General features: G+C 55.5%; 2 protein-coding genes across 2 annotated transcripts; one reads left to right on the plus strand and one right to left on the minus strand.

Moving 5' to 3' along the window:
• Positions 1-4,013: 4,013 nt before the first annotated feature.
• LOC116781518 (zinc finger protein 572-like) lies at positions 4,014-5,378 on the minus strand. The gene is made up of 3 exons (XM_032677185.1): positions 5,306-5,378; positions 4,687-5,117; positions 4,014-4,518 (listed from the first exon to the last, which is right to left on the minus strand). The coding sequence occupies exons 1-3, from the start codon at positions 5,355-5,357 to the stop codon at positions 4,279-4,281; spliced, it is 723 nt and encodes a 240-aa protein (XP_032533076.1). The 5' UTR covers positions 5,358-5,378; the 3' UTR covers positions 4,014-4,278.
• Positions 5,379-15,115: 9,737 nt separating this feature from the next.
• On the plus strand, positions 15,116-18,511 carry LOC116781516 (zinc finger protein 239-like). The gene is made up of 3 exons (XM_032677184.1): positions 15,116-15,152; positions 17,355-17,646; positions 17,983-18,511. The coding sequence occupies exons 1-3, from the start codon at positions 15,131-15,133 to the stop codon at positions 18,443-18,445; spliced, it is 777 nt and encodes a 258-aa protein (XP_032533075.1). The 5' UTR covers positions 15,116-15,130; the 3' UTR covers positions 18,446-18,511.
• The last annotated feature ends 963 nt before the right edge of the window (positions 18,512-19,474 follow it).

The raw sequence follows: 19,474 nt of genomic DNA on the forward strand, positions 1-19,474 counted from the left end.
AAATGCAGGTCTTGCTGGGGCTGACTTGCAATTTGCAGCTTTGCCACTTCTCAGTGCTTCACCTCAGCTTTCAGTGGGCTGGAAAATGCAGACCCAGAGGTTCAGCCTGACAGACAGTGACACAGTGATAACCCTGTCCCATCATTCCATGCCAGTCCTGCCCAGCCTGCCCCAGTGGGGACCCAACTGGTGAGGAGAAGTGGATGAGGCCTCTCTTTTGCCATTTTTCATGGGTGTTTTCCTCTCCATCCTGCTCACAGGTCCTACTGTAGCCTACCAGCAAGTCTGCTGCAGATCTGAACAGCAGGTGCCTCAGGTACCGGGATAGTCCTAAAAGACATTGTTTCCTTCAGCCAAGTGGTTTGTACCAGATACCTCCTTGTTCCTGCACTCGACCTTGTCACTGCTGCCAGGAACAGACCCCAGCACTCCAACAAGCAAGGTCTCTGCACAACACAGGAACAACCGAAAGAGGCAGGAAACAAACTCCTGGATCTGGTTCACCATGTCCTTCAACACTGAAGACATTGCAAACGACTGTGCCAAAAGCTGAATTGGAAGGGGAGGAGGCTCAGAGCCACCATCTCCTGTAAGCTGTTAAAAAAGACTAAACCCTTTGCAGACGTGAAGGGCTTCCTGAAGCTCCTTCATCTTTCCATATTTGTGCATCGTGATGGTTTTGTTCTTTTACTGAGCCTTCCTGCTCAGCTCTTCACAGCTCCCCCAAAGTATCTGAGGGCCCCCTTTCCCTAAGCCTGCTATTTGAGAAAAACCTCAGAAAAACTCTTTCCAGTTTTTCATAGTTTATACTGAGATCAAAGTATCTCAGTCTTTCAGGAAAAGATACTAAAGAATATCCATATCCACACTTAAAAATTAGGGTGGGCTGGGGGCGGGGAGCAGTACCTGCCTTGGAACAAAGCCTTGGAAATCTTTGATCCATACACGGGATCACTGGAACCATCACTTACATCAGGGTTATCTCTACATGCTGTCTTTATGTCATCTGACATCTAATGCATGGCTTTTAAAACAACAGATGAAAGGGGTTGCACTTTTTAAAGGTGCAAGGAACACTCAATTCAACCCTCACAGTTAAATAAATAACACCACAATAAATACCCACATCAGAAAAGCATCTCTTTTAAGTGCTGAAAACCAGAAAAGGGACTTTCCACATGGCTGTCCTGTCATCCAGAACTAGAAGGGAAGAATTCAATAGAATAAAGAAGTCTAGAAGTGTTCTGTCCAAGATCCAGGTGAGATTCTCTCTCTTCTAACATTTCACTGACCTAAGAAGCAAGAATTTGGCACAGAATTAATACTGGAGAAAAATGAGACCAGTGAAACCTCCTGAGCTCAGGAGAACCTGACTGTGCTGGGGAATCAGAGCTTTCCCCCTGGGAAATGAACTGCCCTGAAACAGTGGGAAGAAACCAGGAACAAAGGCTGAGTTCAAATGCTCCAGAGTAAACAACTCCTTCCTCACCAAAATATCTGAGCTGCCCTTAACTCATCTCTGGACATCCCTGGAAATAAAACAGCCTGAACTTGAATCCAAGGGAAACAAATTCCATGGCTTAAGCTGGAGCAAGGTGGAGGGGGATGTGTCACTCCTCTATGACATCACATGCTCCCTGTGACATCACACCTACCTTATGACATCACATACTCCCCGTGACACCACATCTCCCCTATGACATCATGTCCTCCCCTGTGACATCACATCTACCCTGGGACATCACATCCTCCCCAGGACATCGCATCCTTGTTCTGATATCAAGGGTCCTCTATGATTTCGCATCCATCATACGACATCACACCTCTCCTGTAATACCATATCATCCCCGTGACATCACATTGTCCCTGTGACATCACAGCTCTTCTGTGACATCACATCCTTCCTGTATCTTATATCATCCCTGTGACATCACACCTCCCTGTGACATCCCATGCCCGCCTGTGACATCGCATCCTCCCTGTGACATCACATCCTTCTTGTGACATCACAGCTCCCCTATGACATCACATTCGTTTTGTGACATCAAGGCCTCTCTATGACATCACATCCACCATATGACATCATACCTCTCCTACAATCTCCTATCATCCCTGTGATGTCATGTCCTCCCTGTGCCATCAAAACTCCTCTATGACATCACATCCATCATATGACGTCACATCTCTCATGTGGTCTCATATAATCCCTGTGACATCACATCCTCCCCTGTGACATCACATCCTCCCCTGTGACATCACACCCTTCCTGTGACATTACATCTTCCCCTATGACTTCACAATAATCATATAACATCACACCTCCACATGACATCACAGCTCCCCTATGACATCACATCCTTCTTGTGACATCACATCTCTCCTGTGATATATCATCCCTGTGACATCACGTCCTGCCCTGTGACATCATATCATCCCTGTGTCATCAAGGCTTCCCTATGATGTCACATCCATCATATGACATCACACATCTCCTGAGATATCATATCCTCCCTTTGACATCATGGTCTGCCCTGTGACATCACATCGTCCCCGCGACATCACAGCTCCCCTGTGACATCACATCCTCCCTGTTACATCACACCCTTCCTGTGACATCACAGTTTCCGTATGACATCACACCCTTCCTGTGACATCACATCTCCCCTATGACATCACATCCATCATATTCTGGGAAAATGCAGGACCACATGAAATCAAAGGAATTCTGGGACACTGTCAAACCTCCTGGAACCAAGGGAGCCCAGAGATATTTCTGAACCTCCCAGAATCCAGGGGCCATTGGGACCTGCAGAACCTCCTGCATTCATGTGGTCCTTGTGAAACTGCAGGCTCTCCTGGAACCCAAGGATTCCCGGAACACCGCAGAGCTCACGGAACCAAGGGGCCACTGTCCCACTGCAGCTCCTTCTGAAGCACAAGGGACCCTGGGACAGTGGGAAATCTCTGAGAATCCAAAGGGCATTTTGGGACTGCAGGGCCTCATGGAACTAAAGGAACCTTTGGAGACTGTGGAAGCTCATGGAATCAAGGGGTCATTGTGACATGTGGGGCCCCCTTTGAACCAAAGGAACCCTCAGAATTTCTGTGGGAATAAGTTAAGGCAGCAGCAGCTGCATTCAGTTAATCAGGATCAACAAGGAGTGTTTTGGCCTTGACTGGTGTTTTCCATCCAGAGAGTTCTGTTTGCCAAAGTGGAAACCACTTGGAACATGGTTGGCATGGTAGCCTGTGTTTTTCTCTGGTGGCTGAACACAGCCAGCACATGAGGGGAGGGGAATGTGTGGGATCAGGGCACTGCTTTGGGAATTCTGGTGGACTAAAAGACAAAGCCCAGGTGCTGTTTCCAAAGGAACCCCAATGAAAGGGGGATGCTGGAAAGATGGGCGGACAAGTCCCAAAATGGAACTCTGTGTGTGCAGCCTCATTTTCTCCTTCAAGTGCCCACAGGAGAGGGGGCAAAATGTAGGGGTTGGGACCCCAAAACTGTTTGGAGGGGAAAAATGGGGATTGAGGGGAAAATGGGAAAGAGGGAGGAACAGGGAGAAGGGTGGAAAAGGGAGAGTGGTCTGACCGGTCTGACAGTCCCATGGGGGTCTCTGGGCACAGAGGGGGGTTGGAAATGGGGGGTGCCCCCCTGAGCTCCCAACTTCCTGGGGGGTGCTGGGGGCTGCTGGATCCAATCTCAGCCTTGCATTATGACAACAGTTTCAGTTTAGAGGAATTACAGAGGTGTGATTGAACCACTTTAGTCCCCCAGGTTTTAATAATGGCAAATCAGATCTATTGAGAGAAATGAATTATTTAGGGTTACAAATGATCAGACAAAAGATCTTCATCAGAATTATTTACTGCACAATACAAACACTAAAACTACCAGGAGTACAGAATAAGATAGGACAGTGCTCTACACTAAAGCAATTGTTGATGCCATTCTACTCAAGTTGGCACAAAAGCAATAATTCTTAATTAGAGAAGGATGGAACTCCCCCAGACCAACACTCATGGGGAGATCTCTACTCTCAATCTCCAGGACTGTCCTTGGGGGGTCCCCAGCCAAGGCAGGAATCTCCACACACCCCCCAAGAAGGGTTCTGATGGAAGAAGCTGCCCCTGGGAAAGGGGACTGGCCCTTTCTGGTAAAAGGGTTGGACTGACAGTCACTGGACTCCAGGGGCTTCCTCACCATCAGGGGGTTCATTCGGGGTGGAAGCAGCGACTGAAGCTCTTCCTGCAGTCGGGGCACTCACAGGGCTTCCCTTACCGGTGGGTCCGTTGGTGTTTGGTCAAGTTAGAGCTGTGGGGGAAGCTCTTCCCACACTCCCCACACTTGTACGGCCTCTCCCCGGTGTGGATGCGCCGGTGGGTGATGAGGTGGTAGTTGTGCTTGAAGCCCTTCCCGCAGTCGGTGCAGCAGAAGGGCCTCTCATCCGTGTGTGTCCGCTCATGCCTGAGGAGATGTGAGCTGGTCTGAAACCTCTTCCCACATTCCAAGCACTTGTAGGGTCGTTCCCTAGTGTGGATGAGCTGGTGGTTGTGGAGATGGGAGCTGTTCCTGAAGCTCTTCCCACATTCCCCACACGTGTAGGGCTGTTCCCCGGTGTGGATGTGCTGGTGTCGGATCAGGTGGGAGCTGTCACTGAAGCTCTTCCCACAATCATTACACATGTAGGGCCGTTCCCCAGTGTGGACGCGCTGGTGTTTGATCAGGTGGGAGCTCTGGTTGAAGCTCTTCCCACATTCCCCACACGAGTAGGGACGTGCCCCAGTGTGGATCTGCTGGTGTCGGATGAGGATGGAGCTGTTCTTGAAGCTCTTCCCACATTCCAAGCACCTGAAGGGCTTCTCCCTGCTGGGAGCCTCATCAGGGACCACCAGGTTGGAGCTCCCCCTCAAGCTCCGGCCGCCTTCCCGGCACAGGCTGGCTCTTTCCTCCTCAGAGCACCCTGGGATGGCTTTGGAGCCCCTCCTGCGGGGGGATCTCCGGCCCTTTTCCTCCCCGCTGCCTTCCTGCACCGTGGAGCCCTTCAAAACGGCCTCTCCCACCAGGGTCTGCCAGTGGGATTTGTCCTCCAGGCTCTCCGTCCTCAGCTCGGGGCCTGGGGCAGGAAGCAAGAAGGACAGGGAGGGGATTTGCCTCCGGCCCACAGGGAAGGCCAAGGACATCCCCCCAACTCCGGCCCCGGCAGGATGGTGGCAGCAGCGGGGTTGTCCTGCAGCCGGGGCCATGCTCGGCTGACAGAGCCAGCACAACACCCGCCCAAAGGGCCACTGACTTCCTCCTCACCTGCCTGGGGGGCCCACAGCATCTTCCTCTTCCTCGCAGCCTCCTCCTCCATCCGCCCAAGCTTTGGGAAGGACAAATCCTGATGGGGGGAAAACAAGGGCTGAGCACGTTGGTTTGGGGGTTCCTCCTGCCCAAGTCCATCTCTAGAACTCACTGGGCATCCTGTGGCCATAAAAACCTCCAAAGCACCAAGATTCAGCCCAGAAAAACCCAAACCACCGAGATTTAAGCAGATTCAGCCCAAAAAAAGGTGTTTAATTGGGAGGATGATGGAAGTGAGGTAATTTCATGAGCACTTGATTGAGTTGCTATATTCTAATCAAAAGCTGTATTAATGTAGTGTCATTTAAAACTTTCCAGGGCTGTTACTCGAGGTTATCTGGCCCCCAGCCAGTCCGGGGTTGTTTCTCCAAACCACCAAACCAAGTGTGCCAAACACCCTGGTTGGTCAGTGCTGGCTGGGGGAGCGGGCACTCGGTGAGGGGATGAAAAAACTGCACCCGGGGCTGGGCTGAAAGAGGTTTCAGCATCACTTCTGATGGCCCGGGGGCAGCAGCTGGCTTTTCCCAAACAGAGAGATGGCACTTGTTCCTCTGCAGGGAGTCAAGGGCAGGAGGGCGACTCCTGCTGCATGGATGGAAGGGCAGAGGATCCTTTGGGTCCCCAGGATGGATCAGCACTTGGAAATACAAACTGCCCTTGGGCTTGGGATACAGCTGCCAGCACAGATTTCCCTGCAAAGTCTGCAGTGAGTCAAGCTCTGCAGAGCAGGTGTGCAGGGACCTGATGGGGATGGACAGGGGCCCAGTAGGGACAGACAGGGCCTGTAGGGGAAGGCACAGAGACAACCTGGCCCCCCACACTGCCACCGCTGTCTCTGCTCCTCCTTGCAGGCTCCGTGGCCAGGCACAGTTTGTGTTCCTGGGTGCCCACCATCTCAGCACTTGCAGCCGCTCAAATCAGCGCCCGCAGCTCTGCAGCAAAGCCCCAGCTCACCTGGCACACAGGGGATGGACACAGCACCTTCTCGAGGATGGGCATTCACAGCTTTTCTTCTTCCCCACCACGGGGCTCAACTTCCTGAGCAGCACCTCTGCCTTGCACTTATTCTCAGCCTCACCTCAGGGCCTGGGCTCAAGGACAGGAACCTGCAGGGAGGGGACATCATGTGCAAGCTGAGGGCTGCCTGCTTGCACTGGCCTGGGGGCTTCTTTCTCCTTCTACAACCAGCCCACAACTTAGCCTGCTTTTGTAACACCACACATTTACAGACTAACCTTGGAGATAGATATGGACAGACATCTCTATCACCCTGAGGATAGAGCCTCAAGCATGTGCTGCCAAAGGAATGGCAATCACAGAATCAGCTGGGTTGGAAAAGACCTCTGAGATCATCAAGTCCATCTCTGGATCCAACCCCTCTGTGCTTCCAGACCATGGCACTGAGGCCACATCCACTCTCACCTTCAACACCTTCAGGGACGCTGACTCCACCCCCTCCCTGCCCAGCCCATTCCAAGGCCTGATTACTCTCTTGGGAAGAAATTGCTTCCTAATATCCAACCTAAACCTCCCCTGGCACAGCTCAAGACCCAGCCCTCTTGTCCTATTGCTGCTTCCTGGCAGAACAGCCCCACCCCCACCTGGCTCCAACCTCCTGGCAGGGACTTGCAGTGAGTGATGATTCATCCTGGGGACCTGAGGGAGCCTCTGAAATCCCATCCATGGGGCACAATCTCCTCTCCAGAGCTTGACTCTCTGCAAACTTGGCAGTGAAATCTGTGCTTGCAGTTGCATCCTGAGCCCAAGGTCAGTTTGTACCCCCAGGTGCTGATCCAATGGGTGCCCTGTGATTGGAGCCTGGGCTCTAATTAACCTCTCCTGTGCTGCCAAACAGCAGGAGCTGTATGGCCAAGGGACAAACTCTGTGATCCCTGTCAGTGTCCATGGTCCCTGTCAGTGTCCTTCAGGGAAATTGGGAGGAGGAAATGAAGAAACTGGTTTGGAACTAAACCGGTGTTAAAGTGGGAAAAAGATCCTTCCATGGAAATTAAACTTAGACAGTTTTTCCTGGGCTGAACAAGCTCATTCAGGGATGAAGGACTGGGACTTCTGTGGACACTTGTGCTGGTTTCTTTGGACACTTGTGTTCCTTCAGAGAGCCCCTGGAAACACTCTGCTGTTCACTCCCAGTGCCACCAGTGCCTGGGTCCTGTCTGCAGCAGCAGAGTGCAGTGGGATGGGAGAAATGCTTTTCTGAGCCTCTGGGCTGGACACAGGCACAGCCTGACCCTGAACCCAGGGAAACAAAGACAAATTCCACAGCTTTAGCTGGAGCAAGGGGAAAGGGGGGTCTCCTGAGGGCAGCACTACACCAGACTTTTGTGTGTGTGTGAGACAGGCAGAAGCACAAATGCCTGCACAGCCCAGAGCAGTCAGTGTGGGGCTGTGCTTGCTGCTGCAGAGACCCCCAGGGAACAAACCCAGGCAATGGTTTGGGTTTATTCCTTGCTCTGTGTCAGTGGAATAGAATGTTCCACAGGAGCTCTGTCCCCCTCTGTGGCATCGGGTGCCTCGAAGCTGAAGGGGAGGGGATGTCAAGTGCAAGTTCCCTTCTGAAGTGTGTGTCCCTAAGGAGGACACTTGCCTTATTATTGCTTATTATTTGTAATATCTTATAGATCTATCATACAACACCTAAGGATGGATTCTATAGAATATGTGCCATATATATGATACAGAGTATATCTGATTATTGCTTTACCTGCCTGTCCAGACAGATCTTGTGTATGCACAGAGATTGTATTTGAGGGATATGTTCCTCTCAATACCCTGTCAGTTCCATTCCCAGTGCCAAATTCCTGAAGTTCTCACTTCTGTGCCCTGCAGGTTTTGGCAGATTTGTAAGAGCAGGGGAATCATTCCCTGCAGCCCCTTTGCACTGTAGGAAATGGGAGCACTGTGCACATCCTGCTGCCTCCAGATTCCATTCTGGGTGTGGGAACGACCCTGTGGGGAGCAAAGCAATGCCTGGTTCTGCAGGAGCTGCAGATGCTCAAGGGGCAGCAGGACCAAGTCAGGGGCCTGAAGGGGCCTGGGGGGCTTTGGGGTGCGGGAGGGTCCTGGGGGAGCTGGGGAGGGGCTTTGAGGATTGGGGGTACAGATCAGGACAGACCAGAACAGACCAAGACAGACCAGTACCTCCTCACTGCTCCCCAGATCTCTCCTGGAGCTGGGCCACCTTGTCGTGAGACACCTGAGCCCCCCCCAGTGCCCTCCCAGTACAGCCCAGTGCCCTCAGTACAACCCACTGTGTTCCTGTCCCAGGGTGCCGGGTGATCCCTCTCTGGGGGGGTTGGAAGGGATTTGAGGGGGGACTGTGGGAGATTTGGGGGGATCTGAGGAGGTTGGATAGGGATTTGGGGGTTTTGAGTGCCTTTAGGGAATTAAAAGAGGTCTTCGGGACATTGAGGGGTCAAAGGTATCTATGGGGGGAGGGGATTAAAGGGAAAATGGGGGTTAGGAGACATTTGGGGGAGGTTAATGAGGCCTGGGCAGGCAGAGGAGGGGCTGCACCAAGATCAGGTGAGTCCTGAGACCCACCCTGGTGTCCCCAAGACCCTCTTAGTGTCCCCAGTTCCTCCCTTGACACCCCGAGACCCCCCTGGTGTCTCCAATGTCCCCAGGGCCTCTTCATGGCCCCAATTCCCCCCTTGACACCCCCAATTCCACTGGCCCCAAACCCCATCCCTGATGTCCACAACCCTCCATCTCACTCCAGGAGCCCCCCTGGACCCTCTGACCACAAAAACACCCCCCCACACACTCACAGAAAGGCCAAGGGCATCTGGGGAAACATTGGGGAGAGTTGAGGGGCTTTGCAGGGCCCTGCGTGATTACTGGGGGATACTGGGACACACTGGGGGGAACCAGGAGGCACTGGGAGGGACTGGGGGGTTACTGAGGGACACTGGGAGGGACTGGGGAGTTACTGGGGGATTATTAGGACACACGGGGAGACACTGGGAGGTTACTGGGCCATACTGAGGGTTACTGGGTGCTCACTGGAGGATCACTGGGCCATACTGGGGGGCAGTGGGAGGTCACTGGGACACACTGGCTGGTCACTGAAGGGGTCACTGGAAAGTCACTGGGATATACTGGGGTCTAGGGATCCCCTTACCTGGATGTGGTACATTTCCCCCCCCGGATTTTGGGGGGCATCCCTAGGACCCCTCCCCTCGGGGCTGGGGGACCCCACTGGACCCACTGCTGGGCTTTAGGGGACCCACCAAAATGCCCTCAAACCCCCTGAAATCTCCCCCTCGACAGATCGAAACCTTCTCAAGGTCCCCTCAAATGCTCTCAGAGACCTCAACCCTCCCCAGCACCCTCTAAACCCTCTCAGTGACGCGCAAAACCCACCTGGGACCCCCCCAGTCCCCTTTAGGGACCCCCCAATCCCCCTATGAGACCCTCAAAACCGTCTAAGACCTTGTAAACACCCTAGAGACCCCAAAACTGCCTAAAAGGTCCCACCAGGACCCTCAAATTTCCTCAGAGACCCCCAAAGCCGACCTGGTACCCCCCAAATCTCCTCAGAAACCAAAACCCCCTCAGAGACCCCCAAACCCCTTCAGGAACCTTCAACCACCCCCCGAGTCCCCTCAGGACACCGAACTCCCTCAGAGACCCCTCAAAAGCTCCTCGGGAATCCCTGAACCCCCCCCGCTAAACCATCCCGAGCCCCCCCCCCCCCCCCCAGGAGACTCACAGCACTCAGAGCGAACCGCAGGCCCCGCCGCCATCACCGATTCCCAACAGCCCCCACGGCGCTCTGCGCGCGCACCGCCTTCAGAGAACACCGCCGCAGCCAATCAGCGCGCGGCCACGCCCCCGCAGCCCCGCCCCCGCCCCTGCCGTGTTGGCTGCCGGGAATCGGTGATGGCGGCGGGTCGGTCGGTGAGCTCTGAGTGCTGGCGGGGGGTGCGGGAGAGCGGGGTCTGGGGATCCCCTCGGGGGCTGCGGGGAGCGCGGCTGTGGTGGGAAAGGCTGGAGGGCTCGGGAGGGTTTAGCGCGGGGGGTTCGGAGGTTCGGAGGACCCTCTCGGGGGCCGCGGGGCCCGGAGGCCTCCCAAGAACCCGGCAGGGTGATTCGATTCCTGAGAAAGTCCCTCGGAAAAAAAAAATCAAAACCACCCAACCAAAAAAAGAACCCTAAAAAAAGGAAAAGTGAGAAAAAGGTGAAGGAAAAACTACAAAGGCCAGGATGATTTTATTACTTTGCTTCAGTTTTTCCTTGGTCTCCTCCTTCTCAGATTCTTTGCTCCCTTCCTTTACAGAAAGCTCTTCTGCTGTTCTGTGGTTTTGTGGTCCCTTAGGGGCTTTTAGGGGTCCCTGAGGAGGTTTGGGGGGGTCTCTGAAGGGGCTTGGTGTCCTGAGGGGACTTAGGGGGGAGGTTGAAGGTCCCTGAATGGGTTTGGGAATTCCTGAGGGAGTTTTGGAGTCTCCGAGGGAATTGGGAGGTCCTGGGGGGGCTTTGGGGGGAGAGTCTTTGAAGCAGTTTTGGAGGTTTCTAGGGGGATTTAGGGAGTCCCAGATGGTTTTGAGGGTCTCTGAGGGAGTTTTGGGGGTCCCTGAAAGGGCCTGGGGGGTCCCAGGTGGGTTTTGCAGGTCACTGAGAGGGTTTAGGGGGTCCTGGGGGGGAGATGAGGTCTCTAAGGGGATTTGTGGGGTCTTTGAGGAGGTTTCGATGGGGTGGATTTCTGGGATTATTTCAGGGGTTTTGAGAGGATTTTGGGGGGTCTCCGTGTCAGTCCTGCCTGGCCACAGCCAACTAAAACTCCTATGCAGACATCACCCGTCCTGCAACAGCACCTCTGCCAGCCCAGCTGACCGACCCCAGGGAAGGGGGATCCCAATGCCTCTCCCAAACCCCAGAGATCCCCAAAACTCAGCACACAGAGACCCCACAGGGAGGGGGTCCCGAGGGTCCCCTAAAGCCCAGCAGTGGGGTTCAGGGGATCTCCCAGCCCCCAGGGGAGGGGTCCTGGATGTGCCCCCCCAAAATGCAGAGGGGAGATGTAGCACATCCAGGTAAGGGGATCCCAGTGCCCCCAATATATCCCAGTGACGTCCCAGTGACCCTTAGTACAACCAAGTAACTCCCTCAGTGACCAGCCAGTGTGTCCCAGTGACCTCCCACTGCCCCCCAGTATGGCCCAGAAATGCTCCAGTGAGCACCCAGTAACCTCCAGTATGGCCCAGTAACCTCCCAGGGTCTCCCCCGTGTGTCCTGGTAATCCCCCAATAACCCCCCAGTCCCTCCCAGTGCCCTCCCAGCATCGCTCAGTAACCTCCCAGTCCCTCCCAGTGCCCCCTGTTTCCCCCCAGTGTGTCCCAGTATCCCCCAGTAATCACCCAGTGCCCCCCAAATCCCCTCAGCTGTCCCCAACGTGTCCCCAGATGCCCTTGGCCTTTCTGTGAGTGTGTGGGGGGGGCGTTTTTGTGGTCAGAGGGTCCAGGGGGGGCTCCTGGGGTGAAATGGAGGGTTGTGGACATCAGGGATGGGGTTTGAGGACAGTGGGGAGGGATTTATGGACAGTGGTATTGGGAGTGTCAAGGGGGGAACTGGGGACACCGAAAGGGTCTTGTGGACACGAGGGGGGTCTCAGGACTCACCTGCTCTTGGTGCAGGCCCTCCTCTCCCCCTCTAGGCCCCATTAACCCCCTCCTAAATGCCCCTCAACTCCCCTTTTTTTCCTTTAATCCCCTTTCCCCTGGATACTTTTGAACCCCCAATGCCCCCAAGACCCTTTTAACTCCCCCAAATTTACCCAAAGCCCCCTAAAACCTCCCAAATCCCCGTCCAACCCCCCAGATACCCCCAAATCCCCCCTAGACCTCCCCTTAAATCCCTTCCAACCCCCCCCAAAGAGGGATCACCCGGCAGCCTTGGACAGGAACAGAGTGGGCTGTACTGGGGGCACTGGGCTGTACTGGGAGGGCACTGGAGGGTCTCAGGTGTCCCAGGACAACGTGGCCCAGCTCCAGGAGAGATCTGGGGAGCAGGGAGGGGGTACTGGTTTGTCCTGATCTGTCCTGGTTTGTACCCCAAAGCCCTTCCCCAGCTCCTCCAGGACTCTCACAGACCCCAAAGCCCCCCAGGGCCCTTCAGGTCCCTGACTTGGTCCTGCTGCCCCTTGAGCATCTGCAGCTGCTGCAGAACCAGGCATTTCATCAGCAAATGTGCAGGTGACACCAAGCTGGGGGTGTGTTGATGTGCTGGAAGGCAGGAGGGCTCTGCAGAGGGACCTGTGTGAGGAAGAGTGTGTTAGCAGGAGCAGGGAAGTGATTGTTGGGCTGGAGTGAGCACTGGTGAGGCCACCCCTGGAGTGCTGTGTCCAGGTCTGGGCCCCTGAGTTGAGGAAGGCCCTGGAGGGGCTGGAGCAGGTGTAGAGAAGAGCAGCGAGGCTGGGGAAGGGAGTGGAGCACAAGTGGTGTGAGGAGAGGCTGAGGGAGCTGGGGGTGTTGAGGCTGGAGAAGAGGAGGCTCAGGGGAGACCTCCTGACTGTCTGCAAGTCCCTGCCAGGAGGTTGTAGCCAGGTGGGGGTGGGGCTGTTGTGCCAGGAAGCAGCAGTAGGACAAGAGGGCTGGGTCTTGAGCTGTGCCAGGGGAGGTTTAGGTTGCATATTAGGAAGCAATTTTTTTTGCAGAGAGAGTAATGAGGCCTTGGAATGGGCTGGGCAGGGAGGGGGTGGAGTCAGCGTCCCTGGAGGTGTTGAAGGTGAGAGTGGATGTGGCCTCAGTGCCATGGTCTGGAAGCACAGCAGGGTTGGATCCAGGGTTGGACTTGATGATCTCGGAGGTCTTTTCCAACGTGGCTGATTCTGTGATTCTGTGATTGCCATTCCTATGGCAGCACATGCTTGAGGCTCTATCCCCAGGGTGATAGAGATGTCTGTCCATATCTATCTCCAAGGTTAGTCTGTAAATGTGTGGTGTTGGAAAAGCAGGCTAAGTTGTGGGATGGTTGTAGAAGGTGAAAGAAGGCCAGAGGCCAGTGCAAGCAGGCAGCTCTCATCTTGCACATGATGTCCCCTCCCTGCAGGTTCCTGTCCTTGAGCCCAGGCCCTGAGGTGAGGCTGAGAAGTGGCGCGGAGGTGAGCCCAGAGCTGTCCCTGAGGTGAGGCTGAGAATAAGTGCAAGGCAGAGGTGCTGCTGAGGAAGGAGAGCCCCGTGGTGGGGAAGAGGCAAAGGTGCCCATCCCTGAGAAGGTGCTGTGTCCATCCCCTGTGTGCCAGGTGAGCTGGGGCTTTGCTGCAGATCTGTGGGCGCTGATTTGAGCGTCTCCAAGTGCTGAGATGGTGGGCACCCAGGAACACAAACTGTGCCTGGCCACGGAGCCTGCAAGGAGGAGCAGAGACAGCGGTGGCAGTGTGGGGGTCCAGGTTGTCCCTGTGCCTTCCCCTGCAGGCCCTGTCTGTCCCTGCTGGGCCCCTGTCCATCCCCATCAGGTCCCTGCCCGTCCCCCCCGGGCTGAGCTCCCCCCAGGAAGTGCCGTGGAGCTGAAGCTGCTGCCATCCCCCCCCTGCAGCCGCTGCCCCAGCCAAGGGAGCAGCAAAGGCAGGGCCAGGAGCAGAGGCAGCAGCAGGGGAGCCCTGGGGGGGCCGGGAAGCTCTTGTGTGGGTCAGGAAAGAGGCGCTGGGCACGAGGCCAGGGCTGTGCTGAGCAGACCCAGCCCTCACATCCCCCCAGCCAACGCCGGCTGCCCGGGGGGCTTGGGAGGGACCCCCATCCCGTGTGCCCCACACTGAGCTGGCAGAGAGAGAGCCAAGGGACAGGGCCACGGGCAGGGCCAGGGGTGAGGGACAGGCAGGGCCATTGCAGGGCCACGGTGAGGGCACAGCCTGTGTCAGCAGAGCTGCCCAGGGCTGGGGGCAACCAGCCTTGTGTTGGTACCAGCCAGTGCTGGGGCCGAGCAGAGCACGAGGCCTCTTGCAGAGCCCAGGGGCAGCCTCCCACTTGCCAGCCTTGCTGGGTGACACTGTCCCCTCCCTACGAGACACTCCTCCCAAAATCTTCGTGGGGGCCTTTTTTTTGTCTCTTCCTGGTTGCTGATTATTCTGGGCACCTGAGGGAGCCTCTGCAATCCCATGCATGAGGCACAATCTCCTCTCCAGAGCTTGACTCACTGCAGACTTTGCAGGGAAATCTGTGCTGGCAGCCCGAGTATGTCACGATCTCCCCGCACTCCCCCCAGGATATTTGGGACAAGTTCCCCCCTCCTGGGCACCCATGGGATGAGAGGCGATTGTTCTCCTGCTGTTGCTGTTTCTGCTTCCCCCCGTCCCTTCCCTTCCTGCCGCTGTCAAGGGAGTGGAACGGCCACGATGGGAAAGGGGCGAGAGAAGCGAAAAGAGCGGGTGGGACCCCCAAAGGGAGCATTAGGGGCGGTGGGTCACCCTGCAAGGGAACTGAGGGGAGCCGGGCTTTGGGGGGCGGGTGGGAAAGGGGTGGGAGAGGGGAGCTACGGGGAGGGAGAGGGGGCTAATCTTCATATTTTGGAGTATTTTTCAGCTGAATTTCAGCTTTGTGTGGTTTCTGAGAGGTTTTTTTGCCTGAATCTGGGTGGTTTGGGTTTTTCTGGGCTGAATCTTGGTGTTTTGAGGTTTTTGTCGTCACAGGATGCCCCGTGAGCTCTAGAGATGGACTTGGGCAGGAGGAACCCCCAAGCCAACGCACTCAGCCCTTGTTTTCCCCCCATCAGGATTTGTCCTTCCCAAAGCTTGGGCGGATGGAGGAGGAGGCTGCGAGGAAGAGGAAGATGCCTTGGGCCCCCCAGGCAGGTGAGGAGGAAGTCAGTGGCCCTTTGGGCGGGTGTTGTGCTGGCTCTGTCAGCCGAGCATGGCCCCGGCTGCAGGACAACCCCGCTGCCGCCGCCGTCCTGCCGGGGCTGGAGTTGGGGGGATGTCCTTGGCCTTCCCTGTGGGCCGGAGGCAAATCCCCTCCCTGTCCTTCTTGCTTCCTGCCCCAGGCCCCGAGCTGAGGACGGAGAGCCCGGAGGACAAATCCCCTCTTGAGACCCTGGTGGGAGAGGCTGTTTTGAAGGGCTCCCCGGCGCAGGAAGGCAGCGGGGAGGAAAAGGGCCGGAGATCCCCCCGCAGGAGGGGCTCCAAAGCCATCCCAGGGTGCTCTGAGGAGGAAAGAGCCAGCCTGTGCCAGGAAGGCGGCTGGAGCTTGAGGGGGAGCTCTGAGCTGGTGATCCCTGAGCAGCGTCCAAGCAGGGAGAAGCCCTTCAGGTGCTTGGAATGTGGAAAGAGCTTCAGGAAGAGCACTGAACTCCTCAAGCACCAGCACATCCACACTGGGGAACGTCCCTACACGTGTGTGAAATGTGGGAAGAGCTTCAGGCAGAGCTCCATCCTCTGCGCCCACCGTCGCATCCACACTGGAGAACGGCCCTACAAGTGCTTGAAATGTGGGAAGAGGTTTCGGACCAGCTCAGATCTCCTCAGGCATGAGCGGACACACACGGATGAGAGACCCTTCCGCTGCACCGACTGCGGGAAGGGCTTCAAGCAGAACTCCCACCTCATCACCCACCGACGCATTCACACTGGGGAGAGGCCCTACAAGTGTGGCAAGAGCTTTAGCCGAAACTCTCACCTGATGCAGCACAAGCACATCCACACTGGAGAACAGCCCGGGAAAGTGGTGGGAGAGGGGGAGTAGGAGGAGGAGGGAGAGTGGGAGTGGATGTGCAATGGGGGTACCTTGTTGTCCCCATGACTTGATCCTTGGAGAGTAGTGGAGGTTGGAGAGAGGGGGGAGCTCGGGCCCCCTGTGGCGAGCCAGCAGTTGGGGCCGTGCTGTTGGTGCCAAATAGCTCCTGGTCAGGCTGAACCCAGAGCCCACCCACCTGTCAGGGGGCTAGTTCCGCTCCCTGCTCTCGTTGCCCTGGGGCAGCCTCTGGTGTCCCCCTGCCTGTGGGGCTGTTTGGGTGCCTTGGGCACAGCCGGCCCTTGTGTGGGTCCCACTTAGCGGTTGGGGTTGGTGTTTCTGGGTCAGGCCCCGCCGGCTCCATTGTCAGCCCGGTGCCGGAGGGGGGGACACAGCAGTTTTGGGGTCCCCCCTGGGAGTGCCGAGGGTGGGTGTGGAGCCCGGGAGGTGCCAAGTGTTGAGGGCGGAGGGGGGCAATGCCGGAGCTGGGGGACCCCCGGCAGCCTGGAGGGGGGAGCACGGAGAGAGAGGATCCACGGGACCCCCAGGAACCTTAAACAGGGGGCTCAGAGAAGGGGAAGCCTGGACAGTGGGGATGCCTGGGATCCCTGGGACAACAAGTGGAGAATTTGGAGAGGGGGAATGTCTGGGAACGAGGCACCCCGAAGGAGAGAGTCAGAGCAGAAGGGACCCTTGGGACCCCCAACACTCCCAGCATCCCAAAGTGGTACCCCCGACATCCCAGACAGGGGAGACCCTCCGAATGCCAGAGGGGAGAGACCAGAGAGAGGGAACTTCTGGGAAAGTTTTTTTGGACTGAATGTTCATAACTTGAAGTATTTTTTAGCTGAAACCTAACTTTTTGCAGTTTCTGGGGGAGGTTCATCTCACTCTTTCTGGGGGACTGTTGCCTGAATCTGGGTGGTTTGGGTTTTTCTGGGCTGAATCTTGGTGTTTGGAGGTTTTTATGGACACAGGATGCCCCGTGAGTTCTAGAGATGGACTTGGGCAGGAGGAATCCCCAAGCCAACATGCTCAGCCCTTGTTTTCCCCCCCATCAGGATTTGTCCTTCCCAACGCTTGGGCGGATGGAGGAGGAGGCTGCGAGGAAGAGGAAGATGCCTTGGGCCCCCCAGGCAGGTGAGGAGGAAGTCAGTGGCCCTTTGGGCGGGTGTTGTGCTGGCTCTGTCAGCCGAGCATGGCCCCGGCTGCAGGACAACCCCGCTGCCGCCGCCGTCCTGCCGGGGTCGGAGTTGGGGGGATGTCCTTGGCCTTCCCTGTGGGCCGGAGGCAAATCCCCTCCCTGTCCTTCTTGCTTCCTGCCCCAGGCCCCGAGCTGAGGACGGAGAGCCCGGAGGACAAATCCCCTCGTGAGACCCTGGTGGGAGAGGCTATTTTGAAGGGCTCCCTGGCGCAGGAAGGCAGCGGGGAGGAAAAGGGCCGGAGATCCCCCCACAGGAGGGGCTCCAAAGCCATCCCAGGGTGCTCTGAGGAGGAAAGAGCCAGCCTGTGCCAGGAAGGCGGCTGGAGCTTGAGGGGGAGCTCTGAGGTGGTGGTCCCTGAGCAGCCTCCCAGCAGGGAGAAGCCCTTCAGGTGCTTGGAATGTGGGAAGAGCTTCAGGTCAAGCACCCACCTCCTCAGCCACCAGCACATCCACACTAGGGAACGGCCCTACACATGTGGGGAATGTGGGAAGAGCTTCAGGGACAGCTCCACCCTGATCCGACACCAGCGTATCCACACTGGAGAACAGCCCTACCTGTGTGGGGAATGTGGGAAGAGCTTCAGGGACAGCTCCACCCTGATCCGACACCAGCACATCCACACTGAGGAACGGCCTTACCCGTGTGGGGAATGTGGGAAGAGCTTCAAGGACAGCTCCAGCCTGAGCCAACACCAGATGATCCACACTGGGGAACAGCCCTACACTTGTGGGGAATGTGGGAAGGGCTTCAGGAAGAACTCCCACCTGATCCGACACCAGCACATCCACACTGGGGAACGGCCTTACCCGTGTGGGGAATGTGGGAAGAGCTTCAACCAAAGCTCCAACCTCCGCAAACACCAGCACATCCACACTGGGGAACGACCATATGAGTGTGTGGAATGTGGGAAGAGCTTCAAGGACAGCTCCAGCCTGATCCGACACAAGCACATCCACACTGGGGAACGGCCCTACAAGTGCTTGGAATGTGGGAAGAGGTTTCTGACCAGCTCAGATCTCCTTGTGCACCAGCGGACGCACACGGATGAGAGGCCCTTCCGCTGCACCGACTGCGGGAAGGGCTTCAACCGGAACGGCCACCTCATCAATCACTGGCGCATCCACACTGGGGAGAGGCCCTACAAGTGTGGGGAGTGTGGGAAGAGCTTCACCGAGAGCTCTACCTTGACCAAACACCAACGGACCCACCAGTAAGGGAAGCCCTACCAGTGCCCTGACTGTGGGAAGAGCTTTGACCGTAGGACTGACGCGCAAAAAAGGTTTCAAAAGGTCTTCACGATTTTGAGTATCTGCACTCCAACATCAGTTTATTCTTTTGAATATGTGTAAGTTTAACCTCATTTTAGTCTGAAAGCCAAATTCACCACTACCCCGTTCCCTGATAACCGTGGGCTGGTTCTGACAAGTGAGGCAGAAATTACCCCCTGCCCAGCAAAAACCAGTGGGGCCAGCCAGTGGTCTCTGCCTTGGCAGCCCAGTTTCCCCAGTCTCATCTCAAAATGACCAGTTACACTGAAGCAAAGAGCACTGGAACCAGTGCAAGAAGCCCCAGTCTTATTTTCACGCCTGCCCACGTGTCCTGTTTTCTGCTGCTCTACAGACTTCCTTGCTTAAAATACAATGGAAAAATGAACAGTTTTTGGGGTGGTTTTGGTTTTGGGCTCGGGTGTTTTTTCCCCTCCACACTGTTCTCATTAACCTCATTTCAAATCTATTTTGTTGTTTGAAGATGAATTAAAATTTTGAATGATTTTTAATGTTAATGCCTTGACCAGAGTATCAAAACATGAAAAATAAAAAAAAAAACCACAAAGCTGTCCATTTTTGTCACAATCAAACACTCAGAAGTACTAACATGAGCACAGTGAAAACCCATAAATAAGACCATTAAAATAATTTTAATATTTATATATTATTATATATTTAATAAGCTTAACATAAGGAAATTTAATTACTGACATCAGCTTTCCTCACCTCTCAAAAAGGTAATTTAGTTACATCTTAGTCACCCTTGAAAGGCTCTTCCCAGTTGGGTTGGCCTCTACCTTAGACACTCATGAGATCTGCCAAAACCAACTTAAGGGCAAATTTCCCCACCAGGTTCAACTGCATTGGTTGTACCAAAAGCTTTGCAAGTAACCCCACAACTTTCATCTTAAACTCTTCTCTCAACCTTGTAAAATAATTAGCAGTAAACAGACCTGATAATGTATTATAATTAAG

This window comes from Chiroxiphia lanceolata, assembly GCF_009829145.1.
Source record: "Chiroxiphia lanceolata isolate bChiLan1 chromosome W unlocalized genomic scaffold, bChiLan1.pri scaffold_51_arrow_ctg1, whole genome shotgun sequence".
Classification (NCBI taxonomy): Eukaryota; Metazoa; Chordata; class Aves; order Passeriformes; family Pipridae; genus Chiroxiphia; species Chiroxiphia lanceolata.